The sequence below is a fragment of the Anopheles coustani genome, chromosome X, assembly GCF_943734705.1.
Source record: "Anopheles coustani chromosome X, idAnoCousDA_361_x.2, whole genome shotgun sequence".
NCBI classification, from domain to species: Eukaryota; Metazoa; Arthropoda; class Insecta; order Diptera; family Culicidae; genus Anopheles; species Anopheles coustani.
In genome coordinates, this window is record NC_071290.1 from 16,259,163 (window position 1) to 16,282,761 (window position 23,599).

The 23,599-nt window shown below is 44.6% G+C and overlaps 8 protein-coding genes across 8 annotated transcripts in view; 2 read left to right on the forward strand and 6 right to left on the reverse strand.

Annotated features, from left to right (window-relative positions):
* Positions 1–2,924: 2,924 nt before the first annotated feature.
* Positions 2,925–3,509, reverse strand: LOC131269490 (uncharacterized). Its single transcript, XM_058271865.1, has 3 exons — positions 3,439–3,509; positions 3,242–3,353; positions 2,925–3,161 (listed from the first exon to the last, which is right to left on the reverse strand). The coding sequence occupies exons 1-3, from the start codon at positions 3,507–3,509 to the stop codon at positions 2,925–2,927; spliced, it is 420 nt and encodes a 139-aa protein (XP_058127848.1).
* A 2,492-nt stretch (positions 3,510–6,001) lies between these two features.
* LOC131269264 (uncharacterized) lies at positions 6,002–6,647 on the reverse strand. Its single transcript, XM_058271611.1, has 3 exons — positions 6,527–6,647; positions 6,330–6,441; positions 6,002–6,238 (listed from the first exon to the last, which is right to left on the reverse strand). The coding sequence occupies exons 1-3, from the start codon at positions 6,595–6,597 to the stop codon at positions 6,002–6,004; spliced, it is 420 nt and encodes a 139-aa protein (XP_058127594.1). The 5' UTR covers positions 6,598–6,647.
* A 7,015-nt stretch (positions 6,648–13,662) lies between these two features.
* Positions 13,663–14,247, reverse strand: LOC131269488 (uncharacterized). Its single transcript, XM_058271864.1, has 3 exons — positions 14,177–14,247; positions 13,980–14,091; positions 13,663–13,899 (listed from the first exon to the last, which is right to left on the reverse strand). Exons 1-3 carry the CDS (start codon positions 14,245–14,247, stop codon positions 13,663–13,665), a joined length of 420 nt encoding a protein of 139 aa, XP_058127847.1.
* Positions 14,248–16,776: 2,529 nt separating this feature from the next.
* LOC131269460 (uncharacterized) lies at positions 16,777–17,411 on the reverse strand. The gene is made up of 3 exons (XM_058271828.1): positions 17,291–17,411; positions 17,094–17,205; positions 16,777–17,013 (listed from the first exon to the last, which is right to left on the reverse strand). The coding sequence occupies exons 1-3, from the start codon at positions 17,359–17,361 to the stop codon at positions 16,777–16,779; spliced, it is 420 nt and encodes a 139-aa protein (XP_058127811.1). The 5' UTR covers positions 17,362–17,411.
* A 1,117-nt stretch (positions 17,412–18,528) lies between these two features.
* On the reverse strand, positions 18,529–19,456 carry LOC131269067 (cytochrome c oxidase subunit 7A, mitochondrial). Its single transcript, XM_058271383.1, has 3 exons — positions 19,325–19,456; positions 19,079–19,195; positions 18,529–18,998 (listed from the first exon to the last, which is right to left on the reverse strand). Exons 1-3 carry the CDS (start codon positions 19,334–19,336, stop codon positions 18,855–18,857), a joined length of 273 nt encoding a protein of 90 aa, XP_058127366.1. The 5' UTR covers positions 19,337–19,456; the 3' UTR covers positions 18,529–18,854.
* A 586-nt stretch (positions 19,457–20,042) lies between these two features.
* Positions 20,043–21,136, forward strand: LOC131269153 (large ribosomal subunit protein mL40-like). The gene is made up of 3 exons (XM_058271481.1): positions 20,043–20,174; positions 20,228–20,476; positions 20,541–21,136. The coding sequence occupies exons 1-3, from the start codon at positions 20,149–20,151 to the stop codon at positions 20,851–20,853; spliced, it is 588 nt and encodes a 195-aa protein (XP_058127464.1). The 5' UTR covers positions 20,043–20,148; the 3' UTR covers positions 20,854–21,136.
* Positions 21,137–21,513: 377 nt separating this feature from the next.
* LOC131269716 (glutamine-dependent NAD(+) synthetase) overlaps positions 21,514–23,599 on the forward strand; it is a 44,343-nt gene continuing 42,257 nt past the window's right edge. Inside the window, exons 1-2 of the mRNA XM_058272209.1 lie at positions 21,514–21,644; positions 22,336–22,720. The gene's annotated coding sequence lies outside the window, so the exon portion shown is untranslated. The remainder of the gene's footprint in view (positions 21,645–22,335; positions 22,721–23,599) is intronic.
* LOC131269715 (cytosolic carboxypeptidase 2-like) overlaps positions 22,210–23,599 on the reverse strand; it is a 31,126-nt gene continuing 29,736 nt past the window's right edge. The window contains exons 14-16 of the mRNA XM_058272208.1: positions 23,221–23,409; positions 22,852–23,154; positions 22,210–22,766 (exon numbers count right to left, since the gene is read on the reverse strand). Coding sequence (XP_058128191.1) covers positions 22,250–22,766; positions 22,852–23,154; positions 23,221–23,409 — 1,009 coding nt within the window. The 3' untranslated portion in view covers positions 22,210–22,249. The remainder of the gene's footprint in view (positions 22,767–22,851; positions 23,155–23,220; positions 23,410–23,599) is intronic.

Genomic DNA, 23,599 nt, shown 5'->3' on the forward strand with positions numbered 1-23,599 from the left:
ATCGTGAGTGTCCCGTACGATGGATTGTGGCCGTGGCTCTAGTGTCGCGCGCGTCGGTGGTTCTGGTCCGGGGCCTCCCCCCACCCGTTCCGGGGGCGCAGTGCCACGCCGTGCGGTGTTTGTGCTCGGATTGTGCAAATAGCGAGAGGAAACCGCCAGATGCATCCGTTCGGTGTTGTGGAGTTCACCAACCTACATTGTATTCATTTCCATCGTTTCTGGTTCCGTTCGTGGCCCGTGGCGGCTGCCACTCCTGCTGCTGCTGCTGCTCAACACCCCTGCCCCGTCGTGACCGCCTCCCGCAGACCGTGTACCTTGCGCGGCGAACCCGAACCGTGCCGGAAGGCCGATTTGCGCCACCGTCCCTCGGGCTTCCTACCGTTGGGGTCGCTCTCTATCTCTCTTTTTTTTCGTCCTTAAAACGTTTCGTTTTCCACGACACGCTTCCTCAAAACTATCTCTCTTCCTTTCTCTCACTCTCACACCCTGTCTTGCTGCCTTCCTCTCCCTGTCTCTGCCTGCTAAACCAGCATAGCTCCACCGGAAGTCCTTTCCGCGGGGGGTATGCGAAGGTGCAAGGAGGTCGAGAGGGGGTCGAAAATGCAACACACCACCATGTGAGTCCTTCCCCCCCCCCCCCCCCCCCCCCTCCCCCCCTTTCCGCTATGCGTGCGTGCGTCCAGAGTAGCTGAAACCGCCGCGTACATCCCGCGCTCGGGGCAGTGTTGGGTGTTGTGGGAGCCACGTGTTGCTCCCCGCACCATTGCACACTGCCCCCCTCACCACTACCCCCGGTTCGCGGTGTGTGTCGCAACGAACTGAAGCAGACGTTAGTAAACCAGAAAAAAAACACACACACACCATCAGCCACGTGTCAACGCTGTTTCCTAAAAAAAAGCCAACGATCGTTTTGCAGCCGCTGCCGTTCACCACTATCCGCCGTTACTATCTCTGCCACGACCGGGTTTGGGAAGGTGGAGGTGTACGTCGTGTGCGCCAAATTATCCGCCGGATCCGGTTCGGAATGGTCTACGAACACGTTTTCTCCGACGTGGCAGCAAGGTGGCGTTTTGTTGGGGTGCCGAGTCGGGGCGGCGGGGCAATGGCAGGCAGCAGTAGCAGCACCAGCAGCACCGCCGGATATACTTCACCAAAAATTCATTAATCCATTCCATTTGCTCGCGTCAGCCGGAAGCGCGCGCGTTGCCGATGTTGAAGCTCAGCTATTCTTGTTCATCGCTCATATACGATCTGGAAATCGTCGTTCAATGAACATCGAATTTAGGGACCTAGAAGCACGCTTATCGCTAGCAACACAGGCAGTTTCAGAAGGCTACGGTTAGTCTGCCAGTTCTTCTCCTTGCACTTGCCATCCCGCTACCGATAATGCAACCAAAAAATGCAATACGCTACATTGGAACGACAAGCCAATACACGCCCAATGCAATAATCAACCAAAAGAAAACGCACGCAAAACAGACGAAGGTTCTGAAAGGAGCAGAAGCAAAACTTAAGCATATCGTTAAGGCAAGCTAGGCTAGCTACACTAAACAAAACCCGTTAGCGTTACCGCAACGCGATAAAAAGATTGAACGGTAAAAGTTAATGAAAAGCGCAAAGCAAACTTAAATCTCAACAACCCGATAAACACCACAACCCGTTAAACAAACAACCGATAAAATTGAACAACAAATTGAAAAGAAAAAAAATACATAGAAAACAAACTAAAACTACAAAAAATATAAAAGGACAAGTGGGAAGAGGGCGGGTAAATAAAAAACAAACTAAACATAATACAAAACTCTACCGCGTGTTTTAAACATGCAAATCGTCAAGCAATAAAGCTGTAGCGAACCTTGGAATCCTAAATTCGGTACGTGTGTTGTTGTCTTGCTGTGCAAAATATCACATTGAGAAAAACTAGTTGATGACATTATTTAACGCTATTTAAGGATCATTTTATATTCTGACCGTGCGCTTCATTATTCTTATTATTTTTATAAAATCTGTTTAGAATCTAGAATCGCTAGTCTGTTTGCGTCGGTTCGGTGAAGGAAGTGGGGGAAGGCAAACATTATACTTCAACGACTTCCTTCAACGACACGGTACTGGAGATGGAAGTGACTCCAGTACTAGCAACAATTGTCAGCCATTTTGTCTATCAGCTGCCAAAAGCGTAAACCAATTGCGCTTTATTTAATGTTGCTTTAGTTTGAATTCGAAGAGAAAGTTTAAAATTTAGATCTTTTGATTTGTTTAGAATTAGAGAACAAGTTTAGAATATCGATTAATAAAATAATCAGAATTACTTATTGTTCACATATATACCCGATCGATACCTAAATCCCTCCCAGACGACTCAATTAGAAATTCGGTCTGTGGATTTTTCGCTCAAATTGAAACTATTAAATCTTTTGAAGTTCTTTGTGTTAGAATGTGATTTTTTTTTTATTTTTCATTGAGACTAAGCTTTACTGCAAACGAATGCGAATGCGCCGGTGGGTTAGAATATTGACTAGATTATTGGCTGATTTTCCCCTTCTTCGCCGCGGTGTCGCTAGACGCGCATCCGCCATCCCGGCGGAAGTGACCTCAGCAAGTGACAGCAACCAGGGCGACAGTGGGGAAAGGTTTATCCTGGGTAACGCTATCCAGTAGTGCACTATTCTACATCTTGAATCGCTCGCATTGGCATTGAACTGGCTACCATTGCAAATGTTTCGGGAACTCGTTTTCGGGTGAAGCACATAACATAGCTGCTGGCAGAGCATCCGTCTTCGTTGGGAGAGAAGTGTGTCTCTATGTCGGAGTGTGTGGAAAAGGCCGTTGCTGGTCGTCGTTGATCGAAGTAGGTTGGGATGAGTTGCAGTCCATTTGGGAGCGCGAGAATTCTTGCCGGAACCACGCCGAAATGTGGGACCACCTTACTCGCCACCGTAATAGTCGAACAACTCGAAAAGTGGGTTCGGGTGTCGCCGCGGCATGTAGGGGTCGGAGCGGTGCTGTATGCCGTGCTGTTTCGGCGGATGACACGGCTCGTCGAAGCAGACTCCTTGGGCGGTGCAGCCTCTGCAGCGGTTGTTGCAGCACAGCAGATCGTGGTCGCACTGGCCGTATTTCACTATCTCATACGTCGTGGTCCCGCACAGTTCTCCAGGGCCCTGTGCGCAATCAAGAATAGTTACCCGATTATTATCATTAATCGACATTACATTCTTCACACCCAACCAGGTCAACTTACACGTATGCATTCCTCCATGCCACACGGATCTATGAAAACTCCGTGGGTACACACGCTATGTGGGTTCTTAACCGGCTTCTTTAGCTCGCAACGGATGTCAAATATGTTGGTTCTACAATTTCGTGAAAAGTAAGGTAAGTTAAGTTAGAATGTTAAATGAGGCAATGTTCTACACACAACTCCAATGGGACACTAACGGTTGCGCAAGGCTCCAATAGATGTATCCTATCAGCAGCACTGTTACTAGAAGCACGCTTCCGGAGGACATTTTTGGCTGTACTGTTTTGTTTCGGCTAAAGCTTAGAACCTGGCTCGGCACGGAGGAAACCGTGGAGGTAAAGCACTAGAACTAGGAAGCAACGACGATACGCTTAAATTACACTACTTTAAACACCTACACTCAAACCATCAATGGTGGTTTATCGAGTGTCTATTTACACCTAAGAACCAAATGGCTCGATTTGTGCTCGATGTGGAGTCCCAACGGTTTGTGTCTGCTGGAAGAATCCGACCGGGTCCTTTTATAGCTCGCCCTTGCCCTCTACCCCCAGAGCCCGAGAAGTGTGTGGCCGGACCCGGGTCTGTTGCTAAGACGGTTCACGGCACCGCCGTACCGGCTGCGATGGGTCAACCTTAGGCATATTCATTAGTTATCAACCCACTAGGATAGGGATAAGGATCAACAGGATAGGGTAGCTGGTGCATTTCCTTGCTGCATAAACCAATAGACACTTTTCTTTTTTCCAGTACCGTCTTCTCGATTGTCTGCAAGATTGGGAAGCAGTCTGGTAGCTCATTAACATCCTCCACTGTTCGTTAGAAGCCTTGAATCCTAAATTCAGTACGTGTGTTGTTGTCTTATTGTGCAAAATATCACGTTGAGAAAAGCAAGTTGATGACATTATTTTACGCTGTTTAAGGATCATTTTATATTCTGACCGTGTTATGTATAAGTTATTCTTATCTATCTTCGTATGATTTGTTTCTTTTTGCCCAAGGAAGGTGTAGAAGTTAATGTTTGTTTGTTTGTACCGCTAATACTCAAAATCGGCTGAGAGCTTTGATACAAGTACACGTATTTTTATGGAAGGTGGACAAGATTACATCAGATCAAACTGCGAAAATTCCTGATCCAATCATGGAGCTTGCTGGCTCTACAAATGAATACAAAGCTTCCCATGTGATTTTCTGTCAAAACGCCAACTTATCATATTCAACACACGTACCAGTGTTGAGTATTTAAGTTTAGTGAAGTCAATCAAATATATTGCAAGTACGTCGCTGGAAGTGATGTGGCAGTTTTTTCCATCAAAGAAGATGTGATAAGACAGTAGCTAATGTTCCGATACGTTGTTGTGCATCCCGCAGTTTATATCTTTTTATTTCAGTTTTCATTTTATTTGAAGAATGGTAAAAAAATGCATCAAGAACTCCGGAGTTATGAGTACAGCAAGCAAAAAAATCACAACTAACAAGATTGACAAGCTTATTTTACTTGCATCAGCGATTCGATTCCAAGATCCTTGATTTATTCACAGCCACTTAGACATTATGGATTGCTTGCATCTTCGGAGAAATGTTAATGCAAAAGCAGGGCAGCTTAGTGCATGGACATCTAAGTGTGTTTACCCAAACGAATACCATCGGTTTGTTTGAGTCATTGCGAACTGTGTCAGGTATGGTCTGTGCAATTTTTCGAGAAGCATGTACTAGTACAGGTTCAATTGCGGTAACACGATAATTACTAGAATCGATGAGCGAACTGCAAGAACTGATGTTTCTACACTTAGCACAATGATCATTTCGATATGTCAGCATTAAAAAGTCGCATCAATTATGGAATACGTATAAAAATACAGCGTATCTTTCGGATAATATCGTACGTTGCGTATGTGAAGACATCAAGCTCGCATCATATTAACTGAACTTCGCTGTCGCTGTTGAATCCCACTTGTGAATATTCAAGAATATTGGTTGAAACGCAAGAAGCTTCTTATTAGCCAGTACTAGCAACAATTGTCAGCCATTTTGTCTATCAGCTGCCAAACGCGTAAACCAATTGCGCTTTATTTAATGTTGCTTTAGTTTGAATTCGAAGAGAAAGTTTAAAATTTAGATCTTTTGATTTGTTTAGAATTAGAAAACAAGTTTAGAATATCGATTAACAAAATAATCAGAATTACTTATTGTTCACATATATACCCGATCGATACCTAAATCCCTCCCAGACGACTCAATTAGAAATTCGGTCTGTGGATTTTTCGCTCAAATTGAAACTATTAAATCTTTTGAAGTTCTTTGTGTTAGAATGTGATTTTTTTTTATTTTTCATTGAGACTAAGCTTTACTGCAAACGAATGCGAATGCGCCGGTGGGTTAGAATATTGACTAGATTATTGGCTGATTTTCCCCTTCTTCGCCGCGGTGTCGCTAGACGCGCATCCGCCATCCCGGCGGAAGTGACCTCAGCAAGTGACAGCAACCAGGGCGACAGTGGGGAAAGGTTTATCCTGGGTAACGCTATCCAGTAGTGCACTATTCTACATCTTGAATCGCTCGCATTGGCATTGAACTGGCTACCATTGCAAATGTTTCGGGAATTCGTTCCAGTCCTCGTTGGGAGAGAAGTGTGTCTCTATGTCGGAGTGTGTGGAAAAGGCCGTTGCTGGTCGTCGTTGATCGTAGTAGGTTGGGATGAGTTGTAGTCCGTTTGGGAGCGCGAGAATTCTTGCCGGAACCCCGCCGGAATGTGGGACCACCTTACTCGCCACCGTAATAGTCGAACAACTCGAAAAGTGGGTTCGGGTGTCGCCGCGGCATGTAGGGGTCGGAGCGGTGCTGTATGCCGTGCTGTTTCGGCGGATGACACGGCTCGTCGAAGCAGACTCCTTGGGCGGTGCAGCCTCTGCAGCGGCTGTTGCAGCACAGCAGATCGTGGTCGCACTGGCCGTATAGCACTATGTCATACTTCGTGGTCCCGCACAGTTCTCCTGGGCCCTATATAAACAATAATAACCCGATTATTTCACACAGTACTAGTTAGCATTATTCGACATTACATTCTTCACACCCAACCAGGTCAACTTACACGTATGCATTCCTCCATGCCACACGGATCTATGAAAACTCCGTGGGTACACACGCTATGTGGGTTCTTAACCGGCTTCTTTAGCTTGCAACGGATTTCAAATATGTTGGTTCTACAATTTCGTGAAAAGTAAGGTAAGTTAAGTTAAAATGTTAAATGAGGCAATGTTCTACACACAACTCCAATGGGACATGAACGGTTGCGCAAGGCTCCAATAGATGTATCCTATCAGCAGCACTGTTACTAGAAGCACGCTTCCGGAGGACATTTTTGGCTGTACTGTTTTGTTTCGGCTAAAGCTTAGAACCTGGCTCGGTACGGAGTAAACCGTGGGGTTAAAGCACTAGAACTAGGAAGCAACGACGATACGCTTAAATTACACTACTTTAAACACCTACCACTCAAACCATCAATGGTGGTTTATCGAGTGTCTATTTACACCTAAGAACCAAATGGCTCGATTTGTGCTCGATGTGGAGTCCCAACGGTTTGTGTCTGCTGGAAGAATTCGACCAGGTCCTTTTATAGCTCGCCCTTGCCCTCTACCCCCAGAGCCCGAGAAGTGTGTGGCCGGACCCGGGTCTGTTGCTAAGACGGTTCACGGCACCGCCGTACCGGCTGCGATGGGTCAACCTTAGGCATATTCATTAGTTATCAACCCACTAGGATAGGGATAAGGATCAACAGGATAGGGTAGCTGGTGCATTTCCTTGCTGCATAAACCAATAGACACTTTTCTTTTTTCCAGTACCGTCTTCTCGATTGTCTGCAAGATTGGGAAGCAGTCTGGTAGCTCATTAACATCCTCCACTGTTCGTTAGAAGCCTTGAATCCTAAATTCAGTACGTGTGTTGTTGTCTTATTGTGCAAAATATCACGTTGAGAAAAGCAAGTTGATGACATTATTTTACGCTGTTTAAGGATCATTTTATATTCTGACCGTGTTATGTATAAGTTATTCTTATCTATCTTCGTATGATTTGTTTCTTTTTGCCCAAGGAAGGTGTAGAAGTTAATGTTTGTTTGTTTGTACCGCTAATACTCAAAATCGGCTGAGAGCTTTGATACAAGTACACGTATTTTTATGGAAGGTGGACAAGATTACATCAGATCAAACTGCGAAAATTCCTGATCCAATCATGGAGCTTGCTGGCTCTACAAATGAATACAAAGCTTCCTATGTGATTTTCTGTCAAAACGCCAACTTATCATATTCAACACACGTACCAGTGTTGAGTATTTAAGTTTAGTGAAGTCAATCAAATATATTGCAAGTACGTCGCTGGAAGTGATGTGGCAGTTTTTTCCATCAAAGAAGATGTGATAAGACAGTAGCTAATGTTCCGATACGTTGTTGTGCATCCCGCAGTTTATATCTTTTTATTTCAGTTTTCATTTTATTTGAAGAATGGTAAAAAAATGCATCAAGAACTCCGGAGTTATGAGTACAGCAAGCAAAAAAATCACAACTAACAAGATTGACAAGCTTATTTTACTTGCATCAGCGATTCGATTCCAAGATCCTTGATTTATTCACAGCCACTTAGACATTATGGATTGCTTGCATCTTCTGAGAAATGTTAATGCAAAAGCAGGGCAGCTTAGTGCATGGACATCTAAGTGTGTTTACCCAAACGAATACCATCGGTTTGTTTGAGTCATTGCGAACTGTGTCAGGTATGGTCTGTGCAATTTTTCGAGAAGCATGTACTAGTACAGGTTCAATTGCGGTAACACGATAATTACTAGAATCGATGAGCGAACTGCAAGAACTGATGTTTCTACACTTAGCACAATGATCATTTCGATATGTCAGCATTAAAAAGTCGCATCAATTATGTTGAGAGCTAGCAATGAAGGTTGAGCAAGAGAGAATGGAGCACGGGTAGAACACGATCGTGTGTAGCACGAGTGTCACGCGCGTGAGTGACGGACGCCGGCACATATAAAAGCGTCAAGCGCGCAACGAAATAGTTAGTCGCACATATGTAATTAGCCTATGTCGTGTGGTCATTAATAAAAGGTGTTTTCCATTGATTTCAAGTGTCGTTCAATTGCGAATATCACATTCACCCAAATCCCCAACAGGTTATGGGCCCAGGGTTTTTAGTGCAGTGAAGTCTTTTGTTAAAAGTGATACTTCTTTTGTGAAAAGTGATATTGACTAAAAATGGCTGAAAAGGTTGCTATTGAAAAATTGAATGACCAGAATTATGAAATCTGGAAGTACAAGATTCGCCTTCTCTTGATGAGGGAGAAGCTGTTGGAAACAGTTACTAATCCAAAACCAGAGCCAGCAAATGCGGTCTGGACTTCGAACGATGAGAAGGCACAGGCGCTGATTGGATTAGCACTTGAGGATTCCCAGCTGATCCACGTAATGCAGACAAAGTCGGCGAAGGAGATGTGGGATGCCCTAAAAGGCTACCACGAAAGAGCCTCACTTTCCTCAAAAATTCATATAATGCGCCAAATGTTCGCCGCACGCATGTCGGAGGGTGACAACGTAGGAGAACACCTGCAACAACTTGCAACATTGCGGTTGAGACTGTTGGCACTAGGGGAGGAAATAAAGGATCCCTCTTTCGTCGCACTAATGTTATCAAGCCTACCAAAATCCTACGATGGGCTTATAACTGCTCTGGAAAGTCGGCCAGACGAAGATCTGACGGTCGATTTCGTCAAAGGTAAGCTTTTAGACGAAGGGCGAAGACGCACGCAGGATAGTGGACATGATCAAAAGGCACTTGTGTTGAGTGGACCTAACAACAACTACAAAAAGATCTGTCACTACTGCAAAAAGGAAGGGCATTACCGTCGCGACTGCAGAAAATTCCAGCATGACAGGCAAATCCGACCAAAGGCCAACATAGCTGTCGAACCAGCTGAGTCAAAAATCGAGATGTGTCTTGCTGCCGTGGGAACTGGAAAGGTGAGTTCATGGTACCTTGATTCCGGTGCAACCTCCCACATGACAAAAGACGCCTCAATCCTTACAGGATGCAACGGGTCCAGTTCGACCATATTTTTAGCCGACGGAAATCAGATTTCCTCGGCTGGTGTTGGATCGGCGCTGTTTTATGGAGTGAATGATAAAGGTGCGCGTGTGAAAGTGAACCTAACAAATGTTTTACACGTACCAACACTTGCGGGCAATTTACTATCGGTTAGTAAAATCTCGGATTTAGGCCTTAGTGTTTGGTTTGGTAAAACTGAGTGTAAAATTTCAAAAGGTGATGAAGTGTTGTTAGTGGGTAAACGCAAAGGTGACCTATACCACTTGGAACAATTTAGTGATAGCACCTTTAACGTGCTTGAGAACGTGGCCATTAAAACACACCACGGATCTTGTGAGCATGTGTGGCATCGCCGTCTAGGGCACCGTGACCCTAGTGCTATAGCCAAAATAGTGAACAATAATTTGGGAAAAGGCCTGAAGATGGACAAATGTGACATGAAATCCGTATGTATTCCATGTTGTGAAGGAAAAATGAGTCGATACTCTTTTCCAAAAGTTTCCAGTAGCAGATCAAGTGAAGTGGGTGATCTAATCCATAGTGATTTGGCAGGCCCGATGGAAATACCAACTCCAAGTGGCAATCGTTTTTATATAATTTTGGTAGACGATTATAGTCGTTATGCTATGATTTACCTTTTAAAACATAAAAATGATGCTGCCGACAAAATTCGTGATTACTGCCAACTTATGAAAAATCAATTTGGAAAATATCCTAAACGAATTCGGTCTGATGGCGGGGGTGAATATTTGAGCAGTGGTCTAAAGACATTTTTGAACGATAACGGAATCCTGCAAGAAATGTCTGCTCCATACTCACCTCAGCAAAATGGAGTGGCCGAGCGGAAAAATAGGCATCTAAAGGAAATGATGCGGTGCATGTTATCAGATTCAGGACTGCACAAACGATTTTGGGGAGAAGCGATTAGTACCGCGAATTATATACAAAATCGCTGTCCGTCTTCAACAATCAAACGGACCCCGTTCGAACTGTGGCATAAAAAGACACCATCGTATGAACACTTGAAAGTTTTCGGATGTGTCGCGTTTGTGCATATTCCAAAAGAAAAACGGCGTGCTCTGGATGTGAAGGCCGAGAAACTGGTTTTTGTCGGGTACGCGGTGAAACAAAAGGCGTATCGCTTCGTGAACATTAAAACGTGTAAAGTGACAATCAGCAGGGACGCAAAATTTATTGAGTCGAGTGTTGAAAAGCAGGTACCACCATCTACTTCCGAAGCTACAGCGACAGGAGGAGTTTTGACCGTTCCATTAATACACTCCGACGACGATTCGTACATTGTCCAACATTCTAACGATCAATGGGAGGAAAACAATAGTGGAAGCGAAACCGATTCGTCTTTTAAAAGTGTTTCGAGTGAATCTAAACCAGCCAGAACGTCAACACGAACATCGAAGGGAGTTCCCCCTAAAAGACTCATAGAAGAGGCGTTCACCGCAGAGACAGCGTTCATTGAAGAAAAGGAACCGAAAAATGTGAAAGAAGTGTTGAATAGTGCAAACAAAGAAGAGTGGCAAGCGGCAATGTCGGATGAAATGAAGTCACACCTGGACAATGGTACGTGGGAACTAGTAACTCTACCTGAAAAACGGAAGCCTATCGGTTGCCGCTGGGTCTTCAAGTTAAAAAGAAACGCAGCTGGACAGGTAACAAAGTATAAGGCACGTTTGGTAGCACAGGGGTTTTCGCAACAATACGGCGAAGACTACGACGAGGTGTTCGCTCCGGTGACTACACACACAACGCTTCGACTTCTTCTGGCAATGGCAAGTAGAAAAGGAATAAAACTAAAACACTTTGACGTAAAAACAGCTTACTTGAATGGACAACTCGACGAGGAACTTTATATGGTGCAACCACCTGGTTTTGCGGTAGAAGGCAAGGAGAACCTGGTGTGCCGTTTGAGGAGGAGCATATACGGCCTGAAACAATCGGCCAGGTGTTGGAACAAACGGCTCGACGAAGTTCTCCAAAGAATAGGTTTTCTTCAAAGCACGGCGGATCCATGTCTGTACACGAAACTAGCGAATGCAAATCGAGTTTATATTTTAGTGTACGTCGACGATATTTTAGTTGGCTGCGAAAACGAAGATGAAATCACTACAGTTTACAATGAATTGAAGCAGAATTTTGATATTACGAATTTAGGCGATTTGAGTTATTTCCTAGGTTTAGAAATTCATTGTAATACTGGCATATATAGTATCTCATTAGAAAGCTATATCAACAAGGTAACAGACAAATTTAATTTGCGTGATTTGAAAGGGTCCAAGGTCCCAATGGAATCAGGATACATAAAAGAAGAGGATAATAGTGCTATACTTCCTGATGCAACCAAGTATAGAAGCTTAATTGGCGCGTTACTGTATATAGCGATTTGTGCTCGGCCTGACATAGCGGCCAGTACTTCGATTCTGGGACGACGCGTAAGCTCACCAACCGAAAGGGACTGGACTGCAGCAAAGAGAGTAGTACGTTATCTAAAAGAGACCAAAACTTATCGATTGAAATATGATAGTATCCGTGGCAGCGAATTAATTGGTTATTCGGACGCAGATTGGGCTGGCGATATCCAAACTAGAAAGTCTACTACCGGTTTCGTATATATGTTAGCTGGTGCAGCAGTTTCATGGGGTAGTAGAAAGCAGGGAAGCGTCACATTATCATCAATGGAATCCGAATATGTAGCACTTAGTGAAGCGTGCCAAGAATTAGTTTGGATTAGGAGTGTGCTAAACGATCTAGGCGAGACTTGTGCAGGACCGATCAAAATAATGGAAGATAATCAAAGCTGCATTATTTTTGCTAACTCTGAACGAACGAATCGACGCTCGAAACATATTGAGACTAGATCCCATTACGTCAGGCAGTTATGTGAAGAAAATGTTTTAGAGCTTGAGTATTGCCCTACGGAAGACATGATCGCAGATGTTCTTACTAAACCGCTTGGTGTTATCAAACATAGAAAATTTAGTGAATTAATGGGATTGTGTCAACCTTAATTGAGGAGGAGTGTTGAGAGCTAGCAATGAAGGTTGAGCAAGAGAGAATGGAGCACGGGTAGAACACGATCGTGTGTAGCACGAGTGTCACGCGCGTGAGTGACGGACGCCGGCACATATAAAAGCGTCAAGCGCGCAACGAAATAGTTAGTCGCACATATGTAGAGGTGAAAGAAGCCTCCCGGCTCAAAACCTCTATAAATTATTAAATCATCATCATCGCACATATGTAATTAGCCTATGTCGTGTGGTCATTAATAAAAGGTGTTTTCCATTGATTTCAAGTGTCGTTCAATTGCGAATATCACATTCACCCAAATCCCCAACAAATTATGGAATACGTATAAAAATACAGCGTATCTTTCGGATAATATCGTATGTTGCGTATGTGAAGACATCAAGCTCGCATCATATTAACTGAACTTCGCTGTCGCTGTTGAATCCCACTTGTGAATATTCAAGAATATTGGTTGAAACGCAAGAAGCTTCTTATTAGCCAGTACTAGCAACAATTGTCAGCCATTTTGTCTATCAGCTGCCAAACGCGTAAACCAATTGCGCTTTATTTAATGTTGCTTTAGTTTGAATTCGAAGAGAAAGTTTAAAATTTAGATCTTTTGATTTGTTCAGAATTAGAAAACAAGTTTAGAATATCGATTAATAAAATAATCAGAATTACTTATTGTTCACATATATACCCGATCGATACCTAAATCCCTCCCAGACGACTCAATTAGAAATTCGGTCTGTGGATTTTTCGCTCAAATTGAAACTATTAAATCTTTTGAAGTTCTTTGTGTTAGAATGTGATTTTTTTTTATTTTTCATTGAGACTAAGCTTTACTGCAAACGAATGCGAATGCGCCGGTGGGATAGAATATTGACTAGATTATTGGCTGATTTTCCCCTTCTTCGCCGCGGTGTCGCTAGACGCGCTTCCGCCATCCCGGCGGAAGTGACCTCAGCAAGTGACAGCAACCAGGGCAACAGTGGGGAAAGGTTTATCCTGGGTAACGCTATCCAGTAGTGCACTATTCTACATCTTGAATCGCTCGCATTGGCATTGAACTGGCTACCATTACAAATGTTTCGGGAATTCGTTTTTGGGTGAAGCACATAACATAGCTGCTGGCAGAGCATCCGTCTTCGTTGGGAGAGAAGTGTGTCTCTATGTCGGAGTGTGTGGAAAAGGCCGTTGCTGGTCGTCGTTGATCGTAGTAGGTTGGGATGAGTTGTAGTCCGTTTGGGAGCGCGAGAATTCTTGCCGGAACCACGCCGAAATGTGGGACCACCTTACTCGCCACCGTAATAGTCGAACAACTCGAAAAGTGGGTTCGGGTGTCGCCGCGGCATGTAGGGGTCGGAGCGGTGCTGTATGCCGTGCTGTTTCGGCGGATGACACGGCTCGTCGAAGCAGACTCCTTGGGCGGTGCAGCCTCTGCAGCGGTTGTTGCAGCACAGCAGATCGTGGTCGCACTGGCCGTATTTCACTATCTCATACGTCGTGGTCCCGCACAGTTCTCCAGGGCCCTGTGCGCAATCAAGAATAGTTACCCGATTATTATCATTAATCGACATTACATTCTTCACACCCAACCAGGTCAACTTACACGTATGCATTCCTCCATGCCACACGGATCTATGAAAACTCCGTGGGTACACACGCTATGTGGGTTCTTAACCGGCTTCTTTAGCTCGCAACGGATGTCAAATATGTTGGTTCTACAATTTCGTGAAAAGTAAGGTAAGTTAAGTTAGAATGTTAAATGAGGCAATGTGCTATATACAACTCCTATGGGACACTAACGGTTGGGCAAGGCTCCAATAGATGTATCCTATCAGCAGTACTGTTACTAGAAGCACGCTTCCGGAGGACATTTTTGGCTGTACTGTTTTGTTTCGGCTAAAGCTTAGAACCTGGCTCGGTACGGAGTAAACCGTGGGGTTAAAGCACTAGAACTAGGAAGCAACGACGATACGCTTAAATTACACTACTTTAAACACCTACCACTCAAACCATCAATGGTGGTTTATCGAGTGTCTATTTACACCTAAGAACCAAATGGCTCGATTTGTGCTCGATGTGGAGTCCCAACGGTTTGTGTCTGCTGGAAGAATCCGACCAGGTCCTTTTATAGCTCGCCCTTGCCCTCTACCCCCAGAGCCCGAGAAGTGTGTGGCCGGACCCGGGTCTGTTGCTAAGACGGTTCACGGCACCGCCGTACCGGCTGCGATGGGTTAATCTTAGGCATATTCATTAGTTATCAACCCACTAGGATAGGGATAAGGATCAACAGGATAGGGTAGCTGGTACATTTCCTTGCTGCATAAACCAATAGACACTTTTCTTTTTTCCAGTACCGTCTTCTCGATTGTCTGCAGATTGGGAAGCAGTCTGGTAGCTCATTAACATCCTCCACTGTTCGTTAGAAGCCTTGAATCCTAAATTCAGTACGTGTGTGGTTGTCTTATTGTGCAAAATATCACGTTGAGAAAAGCAAGTTGATGACATTATTTTACGCTGTTTAAGGATCATTTTATATTCTGACCGTGTTATGTGTAAGTTATTCTTATCTATCTTCGTATGATTTGTTTTTTGTGCCCAAGGAAGGTATAGAAGTTAATGTTTGTTGGTTTGTAACGCTAATACTCAATATCGGCTGAGAGCTTTGATACACGTACACGTATTTTTATGGAAGGTGGACAAGATTACATCAGATCAAACTGCGAAAATTCCTGATCCAATCATGGAGCTTGCGGACTCTACAAATGAATACAAAGCTTCCCATGTGATTTTCTGTCAAAACGCCAACTTATCATATTCAACACACATACCAGTGTTGAGTATTTAAGTTTAGTGAAGTCAATCAAATATATTGCAAGTACGTCGCTGGAAGTGATGTGGCAGTTTTTTCCATCAAAGAAGATGTGATAAGACAGTAGCAAATGTTCCGATACGTTGTTGTGCATCCCGCAGTTTATATCTTTTTATTTCAGTTTTCATTTTATTTGAAGAATGGTAAAAAAATGCATCAAGAACTCCGGAGTTATGAGTACAGCAAGCAAAAAAATCACAACTAACAAGATTGACAAGCTTATTTTACTTGCATCAGCGATTCGATTCCAAGATCCTTGATTTATTCACAGCCACTTAGACATTATGGATTGCTTGCATCTTCTGAGAAATGTTAATGCAAAAGCAGGGCAGCTTAGTGCATGGACATCTAAGTGTGTTTACCCAAACGAATACCATCGGTTTGTTTGAGTCATTGCGAACTGTGTCAGGTATGGTCTGTGCAATTTTTCGAGAAGCATGTACTAGTACAGGTTCAATTGCGGTAACACGATAATTACTAGAATCGATGAGCGAACTGCAAGAACTGATGTTTCTACACTTAGCACAATGATCATTTCGATATGTCAGCATTAAAAAGTCGCATCAATTATGGAATACGTATAAAAATACAGCGTATCTTTCGGATAATATCGTATGTTGCGTATGTGAAGACATCAAGCTCGCATCATATTAACTGAACTTCGCTGTCGCTGTTGAATCCCACTTGTGAATATTCAAGAATATTGGTTGAAACGCAAGAAGCTTCTTATTAGCCAGTACTAGCAACAATTGTCAGCCATTTTGTCTATCAGCTGCCAAACGCGTAAACCAATTGCGCTTTATTTAATGTTGCTTTAGTTTGAATTCGAAGAGAAAGTTTAAAATTTAGATCTTTTGATTTGTTTAGAATTAGAGAACAAGTTTAGAATATCGATTAATAAAATAATCAGAATTACTTATTGTTCACATATATACCCGATCGATACCTAAATCCCTCCCAGACGACTCAATTAGAAATTCGGTCTGTGGATTTTTCGCTCAAATTGAAACTATTAAATCTTTTGAAGTTCTTTGTGTTAGAATGTGATTTTTTTTTTATTTTTCATTGAGACTAAGCTTTACTGCAAACGAATGCGAATGCGCCGGTGGGATAGAATATTGACTAGATTATTGGCTGATTTTCCCCTTCTTCGCCGCGGTGTCGCTAGACGCGCTTCCGCCATCCCGGCGGAAGTGACCTCAGCAAGTGACAGCAACCAGGGCGACAGTGGGGAAAGGTTTATCCTGGGTAACGCTATCCAGTAGTGCACTATTCTACATCTTGAATCGCTCGCATTGGCATTGAACTGGCTACCATTGCAAATGTTTCGGGAACTCGTTTTCGGGTGAAGCACATAACATAGCTGCTGGCAGAGCATCCGTCTTCGTTGGGAGAGAAGTGTGTCTCTATGTCGGAGTGTGTGGAAAAGGCCGTTGCTGGTCGTCGTTGATCGAAGTAGGTTGGGATGAGTTGCAGTCCATTTGGGAGCGCGAGAATTCTTGCCGGAACCACGCCGAAATGTGGGACCACCTTACTCGCCACCGTAATAGTCGAACAACTCGAAAAGTGGGTTCGGGTGTCGCCGCGGCATGTAGGGGTCGGAGCGGTGCTGTATGCCGTGCTGTTTCGGCGGATGACACGGCTCGTCGAAGCAGACTCCTTGGGCGGTGCAGCCTCTGCAGCGGTTGTTGCAGCACAGCAGATCGTGGTCGCACTGGCCGTATTTCACTATCTCATACGTCGTGGTCCCGCACAGTTCTCCAGGGCCCTGTGCGCAATCAAGAATAGTTACCCGATTATTATCATTAATCGACATTACATTCTTCACACCCAACCAGGTCAACTTACACGTATGCATTCCTCCATGCCACACGGATCTATGAAAACTCCGTGGGTACACACGCTATGTGGGTTCTTAACCGGCTTCTTTAGCTTGCAACGGATTTCAAATATGTTGGTTCTACAATTTCGTGAAAAGTAAGGTAAGTTAAGTTAAAATGTTAAATGAGGCAATGTTCTACACACAACTCCAATGGGACACTAACGGTTGCGCAAGGCTCCAATAGATGTATCCTATCAGCAGCACTGTTACTAGAAGCACGCTTCCGGAGGACATTTTTGGCTGTACTGTTTTGTTTCGGCTAAAGCTTAGAACCTGGCTCGGTACGGAGTAAACCGTGGGGTTAAAGCACTAGAACTAGGAAGCAACGACGATACGCTTAAATTACACTACTTTAAACACCTACCACTCAAACCATCAATGGTGGTTTATCGAGTGTCTATTTACACCTAAGAACCAAATGGCTCGATTTGTGCTCGATGCGGAGCCCCAACGGTTTGTGTCTGCTGGAAGAATTCGACCAGGTCCTTTTATAGCTCGCCCTTGCCCTCTACCCCCAGAGCCCGAGAAGTGTGTGGCCGGACCCGGGTCTGTTGCTAAGACGGTTCACGGCACCCCCGTACCGGCTGCGATGGGTCAACCTTAGGCATATTCATTAGTTATCAACCCACCAGGAACCAACAGGCTAGGGTAGCTGGCGCATGTCCTTGCTGCATAAACCAATAGGCACTTTTCTTTTTTCCTACCAGTACCGTCTTCTCGATTGTCTGCAAGATTGGGAAGCAGTCTGGTAGCTCATTAACATCCTCCACTGTCCGTTAGAAGCCTTCGTTCGGATGTGCGTTAATTGAACTGACAGTGCGGTCTGGTCACGCGGAATGTGCAAGGAATCTGCAAGGGTCCGTTTGTTTTTCTTTTTATTTCAACACATCAACCACTGGTGCACGGGAGGGGGCGGAATTAATGTTATTTTAATCGCTCGGTTTACATGAAATGCATGAATTATTATCATCATCCATCAGGGCGAAATGAAACGGTGCATATTTTACCGTTAGTGCGATAGCTCAAATCAGTGAAATAGGTTTACGGCTGGAAAGTGTCGCTTAGTTCGAACCAATTTTTAATTGACTTTTCCTTCCTATCTACTCTATGATAGGTAAAGAATTTTGGAAGAGATTTTCTTTCGTTAAAAATTTGTTAAATCTCAAATCATCAGTCATAATTTATTGAACTCCAGCGTGGGAGTCAAACTAAATGTTTTATCAATTTAAAGCTGCTCAATCAAACCGTGTAACATGCATCTCACTGTGATTGTGTGCATCGTTATGTAAGGAGTGCAATTTATCTTCAATAGCGGCGATTTTATTCTACCCCAGGTAATATGGCGTGTAGAAACATTTTTCGAATGCATAGGTAAGCCTTGCGATGGGTACTGCTATCAGCTATCGTTCAAAACACATATTTATTTGCTGATAAATGCGATTATAAATGTGTACCATCGTACATAATGGAATCGTTCGTTCACTTTTGCATCCCGTATCGATCGCGACAAGCACAACTGGAAACATTCATGATGAAGTTGCTGCAAAGGGGCTGGGAGATGTACACTAATGCCAAACACATTTCTAGCAAATTTCGGCACATAAATACCGTTTTGACCACAAATTTTGAACTACAACGACGCTCACTCATTCGTGGCGGATTGGATTGCTCGTCCAGCGCCAACGTACTAAGCATAGCATCGTTTCTCGTGTTATTAGTAAAATACTCTATTCGTCCTTCTTGGGGTAGCTCAGTTCGTAGAAAAGCTTTCCGATTCCGGCCAATCCAACGAGACTCAGCGCCATGGTCACACCGAACAGCGCGTTATCCATTGGGCCTCCCTTCAGGAACACGGGCTTGCCATCGGGTTTCTGTAAGCAAACCAATCGAAACCCGATCAGACCCAACTCACATCTCACCCCCCTCCCGGGCCGTTTGTTAGGTTACGTACCTGGAATTTCTCCTGGATGTGTTTCAGCTGCTTGTAGCCTTCGGCCACCTCGCCGGACGAGGCAGGAGCGGTACGGGAGAACTGGCGGCTGTTCTGCAGCACCAAGCGGGCAACGTTCTGTCGGAATCAAGGGTTAAATTACGTAATTGAGAAAAACTCTATTTTTCGGACACTCAAAAACTGGAGGTCCACTAGCTGAAGAACTGTATTTGCCCAAGAATCTGGCAAGCCACAAACGATACTTACTTGGTAGCTCATGGTTGATGGTCGGAGCAGGGAAATTGATCGCAGAAATAGTCCCGAGATTGCGTCGAATTTGCCACTCGCAGTATGGTGTGCTGATGGAAATGGAGTTATGAAAAATTAAAGGGAATGACGTTTATTTTGGCATTAAGGTCAGGTCAGGTGAGGTTGAAACCGTTATGTCAAAAATATGACGCGGATGCATGGCATAATTGGTTTACATATTTTCTGGAAAAGATACATCAAACGTTAAAGAAACCAATAAATAATCATAAAAAATAGTGAAAACAATATGCCATTCCCATTTTTAGGGGATAACTCAAGAGAAAAAAAAATGTAGTAGGCGCGAATACTTTGGTATAACCAAGGCTACGAAGTGCAGCAGGTAACATAATTTAATAATGTATATGCTCATTCCATTCCAAATTTCTTAGAAAATTAGTTTGATTACTGTATCAAAATTGGCAAAAATATAATTAAATGAAGCTATATATCTCCGTTTTAGCAATATTCTGCTAATGCTGCTGTATAAATAAATTAACAAACGTTCAATCTTCCTAGGACGAAAAACCTCTTGTACCTTCAAACGGAAGTCTAGACTTAGTTCTGAGCAATTATCTAAGTAATCATGGAAAATACCTCATATAATGTGAAGACGCAGAAAGTGGTTGAATAACAAGTGTTATGACTACACCTTCCTTTTGATTTGCGGCATGTATAGCATGTTGTCATGTTTGTTATGAAACGCTTTTCTTGTACCGCATGCGTTGAGGAGTGAAGGATCTGTTTATTTGTATTTTATATGGTTCAGCAGTTTACTTGAAACTATGTGGATCATTCCTATTTTAAGCCGGTAAGTAAACCTTCTGTTGTACTTGGACAACTCTAAGCGAGGCTTCGTTGCAGATTTTCATCACAGCTGGGCCGTACCAGGGCGTTACACACCAGTAGCGGGCTCCTCTTTCGGTGTACACCGACCCTCTGTGCAGAACCATTGAAAAAGAAGAAAAAACTCGATCCACAGATTATCAAACAGCGGGAAGAGCGCAGAAGAAAACGGCTGGAAAAACAAATAAGACGGTTGGAAAAGAATGCTCGTCAGCTGAAACCAATTGAGGAGCTGGAAACTCCGATGGAACTTATCGATGAGCAGGGGTAAGAACGATGCTGCTGATTGCTGGACTCGCTGAACGTTGCATTCGCATACATTATTCCATAGGAAACGAAGGCGTGCCTCGTCTAAGCTATCGCCCGAGCTTATCGAGACACGTGCATTGCTGGAGAAGCAATGGGCCAAGTTCAAGATGCAGGAGAAACTAGCTGACTATCAGCTGTTCGACCGAATTGTGACCGCTCAGACGAAGGCATTGAACGAATTGAAGCTCGAGTCCGAGGATTTGTATCAGCAAGCCATTCAGCCTGACTCAGCGTTGGTCCCATTTGGTGCGGAGGGACCGGTGGCAACACCTCCAATCAAAAACTACGAGCAACCGGATGGCGAATACATTGATGTGTCGAAAAAATGGGAGTAATACTGACCGTATGAAACCCAACCTAGTTCGTACCACCAGCGAAGAAAGGAACACACCGATTGTAGATTTTGTTAGATTTTAGTATCCAGTCAAACTATTTTTATCGTAAATCATGTTGAACTGTCATGCCCATCCCACATAGATCCAATTCGACAGTAGTTGATTAAAAGTAAGAATGAAAGTGTTAGAAATAGCGATATTCGTATACGTTCGCATTTGCTTTATAAATTACACATAGGGAACAAATGCGGCCTTCATCAACATGAACCTGATTGACGCAAAAACGGCGACTTCTTTCGAACTTTTAAACCTGTTAATGGGTGTTGCACATGCATATTGAAAGAAAAAGTGGATTTCAGAAGATGGTACTGCTTTTTCAAAGTAAAGCAAAATGCGGATCGGTTGATTTAAATTTTAAAACACCACTCGACTGCTCGAAACCTTGCTCGATTTCTGCTTTGTTTTTCCCTTCCTCCGGCTGCTCGATTCGAGCGCGACCAAAACAAGACGTTCGCGAGAAAAGTCATCTGACAGACGAACCGACGGTATTGTTTTGCGCACCGTCGCTGCCGGACAAGTTTTAAGATTTTTTTTCGTTAATTTCCACCTCTCCTGACAGTGAAAAATTAAAATATGAATAGTGTAGGTCGGCCGATCAGAGTGTAGGACGCGTGAACAGCAGTACACCGATTACATGTCGGCAGTGTTCGAATTGGTTCGATTAGCACGCGTGCATCCTCGTCCGTGCCAATCCTGATGTTCCTGTTGCTCCTGAACACTTGTCGTTAGTGGTAAGTTTTACGTAATTTAAACACACTTTCTCTGGCTCTCTCCCTGGTCTCTTTCGTTGTCTCCCCATTTCAGCGCAGGGAAAGTAGACGGGAATCTCGGTTACACCAACATGTGGTGTATTTACAAACAGCAATCGGGATAAAATGAAAACGCTTGCCACACGTTCGAAGGACATATTCAGCTCTCGATGAACGAGATTGTTCGTGTTTGGTGCCCCAAGCCACTACGTTTACCGTTTCTGTTTTATTTCTATATATCAATTGAGTTTGCTTATCTGCCGCCTGCTCAGTATACAAAACGTTCGAGCGTTTGCCACTACGTTGGTTGCCACTATTAAATGCATCTATCAATATCTTCCGGCTGCTATCAACCAGCACTTTGGTGCCGTATTCAAGGTGTGGATGTATATGTGGGTGTTTATGTTTTTTTTTGTTTGTTATGTGTGAATATGAGTCCTTGGTGCTACGCTGAGCAGCGGCGCAGCGCGGGAGTCCCTCGCTCTTGAGTGTCTTCTAAACAACAACATTCAACTGGACCCTACGGTACGCTCCGGTGCTCGTGCATTTCCGGTTAGAACCCCTGGGAGGAATGTCCACCCCTCCATTCAGCACGGCAGCTTGGCCGACTTGTCCTTGGGCGTGCGCTTCTTCTTGTGTTTCTTACCGGTGACTACCTTTACGTTTCTTTCAGATTCCGTCTCGGAGCAGAGTGTCGTTAGCTGAATATCGATACTGGTAGTGGGCAGCTTGATTGGTGAGGCAGTGCTTTTGGCGCGTGCGGCCAACGATTTGCGCATCTTCGGTAGCGGCTGCGCGGCGGTGACCACAATCCCGCCCGTCTTGAACTTGCTCGGGTGCTTCACCACGGGTGACGGGGCAGCCGAGTTTGCCGAGGGCCCGTGGGTGCCCGTGCCGTTGACGCCATTCGGCGTGCCGTTAGCGTTGGTGATCCCGCCGGTCGACAGGGCGGTCGTGGACGGAACGCTAAGCAACGCCTTCCGCGGCGAGCCGATCGTCGAGAGCGAGCTGGTGGCCAGCAGCCGCCGAGACTGACCGACGCGCGCGCTCCGTGACAGGTGAGTGATGATTTCCGCCTTCTCCACTATCTTGCTAAGCGTGGAACTGCGCATGGGGGGATGAGAAATGAGGGAAAAACTTGAGACTTCTCCAAGGACAATACTACCGCGCAAAGGAAGGATTATCGTACCGTGTTTTCCGCTTGACGCGCGATGAAATACCACCGCTCTCGGAACTGTCCACCGCCTGCTTCTTCTCCCCGATGGTGCCGGACGTGTAGCGCTGCTTGGCGGCAGCCGCCGCGGCCGCCGCTGCTGCGAACTGCTCCGACCCTACCGTGATCTTCACCCGGACGCTTCGGTTCTCCTTGTCCTTGTTCGAACCAAGCGCATGCGAATGGTGGTGGTGGTGTTTCGCCAGGGAGCTCTTGTGGTGCTTTTCTTTCAGGCTGCGCTTTTCGTCCTTCCACGCCGCTAGCTTTTGCGAACAGGCCCTGCGTGATAGGAACATGTAAAATAGGTGCCATTCTGCCAACGACCCCCCGTCAGCTCTAGCTTACGTGAGAAGGGCTTCATTGTCGTAGTGCGTCGACTTGACCAGTGTGGGCGGTGCGCCCCAGGAAATCGGCCGCGGGTTGTAGCAATCGTTCACGTACCCGTCCGAGTGCGTCCCCATCCAGATGGATCGTTTAAGCGAGAATCGTACCTGATAGTTGTCCGGGCTGGAGGATTTCATTGCATCGATCGTCCTGTCGTTGGAAAGTCGAGAGAGGGTCGAGTTTAAATGGATCAAATCGATTAATGGCGAAGGGTTACATTAAAATACTTTCTTCTAGTTATGATAATTAGATGGGTTTTTCAAAAAATAATTGTGCATAATTCACACTTTCGTGACAGACTTCTTATTTTAGGTGTAAAACCATTAACGCGCACGTAAAC

Excerpts from the sequence above, each read along its gene's own strand:
- LOC131269488 (XM_058271864.1), bottom strand. The coding sequence starts at position 14,247 with ATGTCCTCCGGAAGCGTGCTTCTAGTAACAGTACTGCTGATAGGATAC. Across the intron at positions 14,092-14,176 it reads TATTGGAGCCTTGCCCAACC|AACCAACATATTTGACATCC; the intron begins GTTAGTGTCCCA and ends ACGAAATTGTAG. Across the intron at positions 13,900-13,979 it reads GCATGGAGGAATGCATACGT|GGCCCTGGAGAACTGTGCGG; the intron begins GTAAGTTGACCT and ends GATTGCGCACAG.
- LOC131269153 (XM_058271481.1), top strand. The coding sequence starts at position 20,149 with ATGTGGATCATTCCTATTTTAAGCCG. Across the intron at positions 20,175-20,227 it reads ATCATTCCTATTTTAAGCCG|ATTTTCATCACAGCTGGGCC; the intron begins GTAAGTAAACCT and ends GCTTCGTTGCAG. Across the intron at positions 20,477-20,540 it reads GAACTTATCGATGAGCAGGG|GAAACGAAGGCGTGCCTCGT; the intron begins GTAAGAACGATG and ends ATTATTCCATAG.
- LOC131269264 (XM_058271611.1), bottom strand. The coding sequence starts at position 6,597 with ATGTCCTCCGGAAGCGTGCTTCTAGTAACAGTGCTGCTGATAGGATAC. Across the intron at positions 6,442-6,526 it reads TATTGGAGCCTTGCGCAACC|AACCAACATATTTGAAATCC; the intron begins GTTCATGTCCCA and ends ACGAAATTGTAG. Across the intron at positions 6,239-6,329 it reads GCATGGAGGAATGCATACGT|GGCCCAGGAGAACTGTGCGG; the intron begins GTAAGTTGACCT and ends TTGTTTATATAG.
- LOC131269490 (XM_058271865.1), bottom strand. The coding sequence starts at position 3,509 with ATGTCCTCCGGAAGCGTGCTTCTAGTAACAGTGCTGCTGATAGGATAC. Across the intron at positions 3,354-3,438 it reads TATTGGAGCCTTGCGCAACC|AACCAACATATTTGACATCC; the intron begins GTTAGTGTCCCA and ends ACGAAATTGTAG. Across the intron at positions 3,162-3,241 it reads GCATGGAGGAATGCATACGT|GGCCCTGGAGAACTGTGCGG; the intron begins GTAAGTTGACCT and ends GATTGCGCACAG.
- LOC131269460 (XM_058271828.1), bottom strand. The coding sequence starts at position 17,361 with ATGTCCTCCGGAAGCGTGCTTCTAGTAACAGTGCTGCTGATAGGATAC. Across the intron at positions 17,206-17,290 it reads TATTGGAGCCTTGCGCAACC|AACCAACATATTTGAAATCC; the intron begins GTTAGTGTCCCA and ends ACGAAATTGTAG. Across the intron at positions 17,014-17,093 it reads GCATGGAGGAATGCATACGT|GGCCCTGGAGAACTGTGCGG; the intron begins GTAAGTTGACCT and ends GATTGCGCACAG.
- LOC131269067 (XM_058271383.1), bottom strand. Across the intron at positions 18,999-19,078 it reads ACATCCAGGAGAAATTCCAG|AAACCCGATGGCAAGCCCGT; the intron begins GTACGTAACCTA and ends GTTTGCTTACAG.